Source organism: Alosa pseudoharengus, unplaced genomic scaffold, assembly GCF_046254945.1.
Source record: "Alosa pseudoharengus isolate Yale_2024_CS ecotype anadromous, Long Island Sound unplaced genomic scaffold, YU_APseudo_1.1 YU_APseudo_1.1_scf_2, whole genome shotgun sequence".
NCBI classification, from domain to species: domain Eukaryota; kingdom Metazoa; phylum Chordata; class Actinopteri; order Clupeiformes; family Clupeidae; genus Alosa; species Alosa pseudoharengus.
The window spans coordinates 23,957,377-23,963,124 of NW_027468663.1; the positions used below are offsets into that span (position 1 = coordinate 23,957,377).

At 41.4% G+C, this 5,748-nt stretch overlaps 1 protein-coding gene across 1 annotated transcript in view; it reads left to right on the forward strand.

The window, feature by feature from the left end:
• Positions 1-3,216, forward strand: part of hmx1 (H6 family homeobox 1) — a 4,782-nt gene extending 1,566 nt beyond the window's left edge. The window contains exon 2 of the mRNA XM_076293177.1: positions 2,609-3,216. Coding sequence (XP_076149292.1) covers positions 2,609-3,216 — 608 coding nt within the window. The remainder of the gene's footprint in view (positions 1-2,608) is intronic.
• Positions 3,217-5,748: the final 2,532 nt, after the last annotated feature.

Sequence of the window (5,748 nt, forward strand, 5' to 3'; positions counted from 1 at the left end):
ATTATTTTATTTATTCGATATTTGAGAAACTGAGAATAACTAGTGTGTTTGCGTAAAACTTTGAGAAAACTTTGATGGACTGTATCCCACCTGCATATTACAAAATACTGTCTACTTTCCGATTAACATCCATGTCTTAAACAAAAACATGTTTAAAATCATATTGATTAACGAACAATGGCTTCCCTAAGAAAACATAGGAAGGAGATATACAACATACCTACATGTTTTACGCATCCTATTATTGATTTGCTATGTCGACAACACCGTCAACATGTCATCCGAAAAGTTATGAACTCTTTTGCTTTTGGAGACTTCTGTGTAGCAATGTATATGGTGTGGTTGACATAAGCTCTGCTTGTTATATAAAGCCTGTTGAAAATTGATGTGGGACGCCAATGACTTGCGATGGAAGGGTCCATTTAGGTTTTAAAGGTGCCTTGTGCCGCGCCATTTAAATAACCAGTCAGGAATTCAGGCCTTTTTTCTCTATCCCGTGCATCCATACAAACAGGCCTCATGGGTCTATTTGACCCACACCGGGTTTATTTGACAACTTTGTAACTAGGACATTGCTATGACATTGCTATGAAGTGTCATCAAAAAGTGTCTGTCTCTCACCAAGACAACTTCATGAGTGAAAAAATAGACCCGGAATATAGCTGTTATTTACTGACATGGGACGTTCAGGTTTCATTTGGGAGGTGATGAACCCCAGTGATGAAATTAATTAATTAACTATTAAAATTGGACTATTATTTTGGCAAATGTAGGATAATAATACGAATATGTACATCCCTCTTCATGATGCGATATCAGGGCAACTTTATTTTTTAGATTCCTGGAGACGTTTTTTAAATTGATTTCACGGTTCATTTGTTGAACATACTATTACGGTTAACATCAGTCCTGAAAATCTAGCGCTAAAATACGACAGAGCTATCAATGGAAATATTGTATTACGAATAACCAATAATATAATTTAAAACAAAAATCATATTTTTGTTTTTATTTAGGCGCATGTCGACTCGAGCCACGTGCCATTGAGCTTGGTCGTGTTGGTTTTTCTATGCTTCGTTTTAGAGAACAATGTAGTGATGCAGATACGCGGATAACCAATAGGCGGTGGTGTGTCTTGTTCTCCGAGTGCTCTCTTACGCTCAGACGCAGAGCCCAAGCCTCTATCTGTATTTTGATTTGCTCCCTAATTGACCCAAATAAAGCCCCTCACCGACAATGGCTCCTCCGACCCCGAGGCACTATCAGAGAGGGGAATTCGCGGCGAGCAATTCTCTTTCTTGAGTAATCCCATTTGCTATTGTGGTCGACCAATAGCAGAATGCCATCGGCTTGGTAAGCGTTCGACTTGACTTGCGTTTATTCTTCACGAGCGCACCGCTCCTCCATTGCGCTGCCACCGCAGACGCGTCTGTTGCCACTCTGCAAGGATTTGTGAAGCACTTGAGATGTTTGTACATAACGGCTGTGTATCAGAAAAGGATTTATTGCACATTGCGTAAAACGCGCGAGCTGCTCCGAAACGGATATCCTCAGAGACCGTTTGGGTACATCGAGTGATAAATATGCACGATAAAGCGCCCGATAGCCAAACTTCGCTAACACCAAAGGTCTCTTCATTTTTCATCGAAAATTTACTAGGCTCCAGTAAAAATGAAGAATCTTCAAGAAGCCCAACTAAGGATAAAGTAGCCGGAGAGGTTCGACGGGAGTCTGTTCTCCAGGGCAGAGCGGCACAGCATCGTCTGAGTGAAGTGTGCGGTCAAGCGGCGAGGACAGGCTCTACAGTAGAGAGAGGTCCCCCTACTCAGCCCCCCCTAGAATGGTACCGACGTTCACCCTTAAACTTTGATACCCCGGATCGCTCAGAAAGTAAGTACAGTTTCAGTTTTGTTTCTGTGTAATGTGTTATGTTTGTTATGTTAGCGCATTTCAAACTCATGCATGACTATGGTAGTAACTTTAGCCATTATCACCAAACACTGCAGTGATACAACATGAATTCGGAGGCTCCAGGTTATATAGCTTTGTATCGAGCGCTTAATTTGAATTACCAATCATACGACTCACCCAAACATATTATGTGGTGTACCTGTCCTGATCATCTCCCTGCAAGAGAGACAACTCGGTTGTTTCCCCGCCAGTCTTAGGCAGCAATTAGACTACTAACAGTACCAAGAGAAGGAGGTGAGCAATGTAATTTCTCTCAAGGAGTAGAGTTTAAAGGCCTGGGTAGATTTGATTTGATGATGTTTCTTAATCCGGCAAAAGATTTCCTCTGGAAATTTGAGAAAGCACATACACTGGGCTTGGGCCTACTGCCCCATTACGGCACAGACTGCAGGTACTTTGTTGAAGAGGTTTTAACATAGGAGTTCAAATGATTTTCTGATTCAGTCTACCGATATCCCATTCTCTCATTAAATATGGGATCCATCAAAAAACGTATATGACAACTATATGACAACCTATATGACAACTGCTATACAGTCCATGCCACTGGGGATGCCAATGATTGGTACTTGAGTCTATTCATTAATACAGTCATTTATGAAATCCTTACAGTGCATTTATTATTATTATTATTTAGGCCCCAAAGAGGAGAGTCACAGCTCGGATGAACGCTGCTATTCCGTCCCAAGTGACAGGGATTCACCCCTTGGACCAGAACCAATCTATGGCAGTGACGACTCAGATCGAAAAACAAGGGACTGCCTGACCGATGACAACGAGGATGCTCCCCATGTTTTCGACGAGCCTTCCGACGCAGATACCCCAGACCCAAACTTGGCCCGTAAGAAGAAAACCCGGACAGTTTTCAGCCGCAGTCAGGTCTTCCAACTCGAGTCCACCTTTGATATGAAACGCTACCTTAGCAGCTCGGAACGGGCAGGTCTGGCTGCTTCCCTGCAACTGACCGAAACTCAAGTTAAAATCTGGTTCCAGAATCGTCGGAATAAGTGGAAGAGACAGTTGGCCGCGGACTTAGAGGCAGCGAACATCTCTCACTCGTCCCAGCGAATTGTTCGTGTGCCCATCCTTTACCACGAGAGCACCACGCCACCGTCTGCGCTGAGTTTCAGCGTGCCGCAGGTCTCGCCACCTCTTGTGGGGTTCTCCAGTTCTGTGAACTATCCCCTCACGTCCTTTGCCCAGTCCATGAGCGTACTGAGGTCACAGATGACTGGACTAGTCTAAAATTGTGGTTTAGAGGATCTCCGCGAGGCCCGAACTGTCATTATGGCAATACTGTACCCGAATCGTGCAATAATTCACTTGGCCGCAGAAAAATACATGTTAATGTTTTGTTGCATCCAAAGATTACATTTAACGTGATTATTATACATACATTTTAGTTATAGTCATACTATTTTTAATGTTATTAACGTCTACTGTAGCCTACGTCTGCCTTGACACTACAGATCATATTTTTACGCATGGGATGCAGGCCCTAGCTGTTTGTGCATATTTTAAGATTACACTTTTTTTCAGCAAATATATTTTTATTCAGAAGCACACTTTTCCAACCTTATCACTTTTTCACATGGTGGGTTTTAATAGCGATTAATAAAACTGATCACAATATTTCTGTCTTAAGTTGTGCTTTTTGTTTTTAGTTTTGAAAGCAGTTTACACATGATACGTCCACACAAACAAACAAGCAAACAAACAAACACACACACACACACACACACACACACACACACACACACACACACACACACACACACACACACACACACACACACCAGAGAGAGAGAGAGAGAGAGAGAGAGAGAGAGAGCACGTCGCACCCTGGTTTCTATTTTAAGTGCATTTGACAAGAAAACTGACGAACAGAACATGTATAAATGTTTAAAATCATACGAGGCTATAGAAGAATAACCCTCTCTCACACTCTCCTGGTAACAAACATGTTTGCATAATGAACTGTGCAAGCATCGACGATTCATGTAGACTAAATAACAATCAGCCACTGGATAAAATAGCGAGACAAAACAATCGTATATAGGCCTATCCCAGCTCCAACAATGACAACTGTACTTTTGCATGATACCCTGACCTGATCTCCAGAGAACTAATTTTGCCCTAGGTTGCTGCCCATTGTGCTATAAGCATCTTGGCTTACCATTCGCAACATGTAATCATGTGTTTGCCTCATAACCACAGTAGCTATACAAGATTCAATAAAATCATCTGCAAAATATAGGGCTAGAGAAACATGAAATATGATGCCGTCTCAAGCCGAGGTCTAGACCTAGGCGATGCAACCCAGCAGTCAAGAATAGCCCAATTATTACCCTCATTGAGAAAAACTCACATTTTAAGTTGGGTAAATAGAAGCTTAATTGTACCTGAAGAAAGTAGCCTAAAGCAACGATGTCGGAATAATGTTAACTCAAGACTAATAGCCGGTAAGGACGATGCTGTACATATTCTTTACGCATCTTGGTACCGCATAGACCTACACCTATGATGGAGAAGAAACTAAACTTGATCAGTGGTTTTGTTTCTTTAATTCAATAGAAACTTTACAAAACACATTTAGATAAACCCGTGCATTTCAATGGCCACAGTAGGCCTATAGAATTGAAGCAATGTCCTTCGCCATCTGCATATTCTCATAAACTACCTTATTTTCCAGATCCACTTTGTTGTCACATCATAGACTGCAAATACCCCTTAGCCTTTATATATTACAACAGTTGATAACACATGACTATTAATGGCGATATTTACTGTAGCCTATGTGATCGATACAAAATCTCTTCATTCAAGTGACACGGTAGCAGATCCCGCCACTTCGAAAAATAATCTTAGGGGTAGCCTACAATGCGTCAAAATGAAATACAGCGCGCTATGTGCAACCTTGAGGTCTCACAGAACCTTAAAACAACTCGTTGCCACAAGGAATGGAAGATCTAGGCTATTAAGTCCATGTAGTGCATGGAAGCTTGGAAAAAACATAGGCCTACATTATTTTTACCAAATCCAAAAATCTAAAATAGTATTTTTTATTAGGCCTATTATTATTTTAAAAAGATGTAGAATAACGTACAAACAAAAGTATTTGTGATTTTTGGCTCCACGAAGATACACGTATGTCTCTGGTCATAAGATGTTTAAAATTATTCGTAATACACAATGATCCAACATATATGTTAGAGAACAACTCATATGTAAGAAGCTAATAGATTATTTGCTTTAACACTGTAAAATGTGGCAGAAATGGGTTATCATGCAAACCAGGGCACCTCATTCTTGGAAGGACATTATTCAAATTATTAAATAATCCGCAGTTCAGTTACATTTCCTTACGTCGGCCAGATGTATAGTAAACTCACGGTGTAGCCTAACTCCCTCCCCGAAATTCAATTGGTCACCATCTTCATCGACGTGATAATCCCGACCAATGGATAAGGAGCACTTTTCGTTCTTCCGGTTGGAGGAGTAACAGGGGGCCAGACGTGGTTGCAGTGGGAATCTCGGAGAGATGGTGCCTGAAGAACAGAGAGGGAAGAACAGAGCTAGCATATAAAAAAAAACTAAAACTAAGCTAAAACGCACTGGTCTTCTATATCCACTGGATAACTATGAACAAAGAAGACGCACCATGCTGTCGCCCTTCCTCTCTTAAATTCACTATCGACCACATTCTTAACCATAATAGCGTCGGGAACAAGTTTGACAGCTGTCACTCAAAAGTGCAAAGTGAACCAGTGTGCGGCA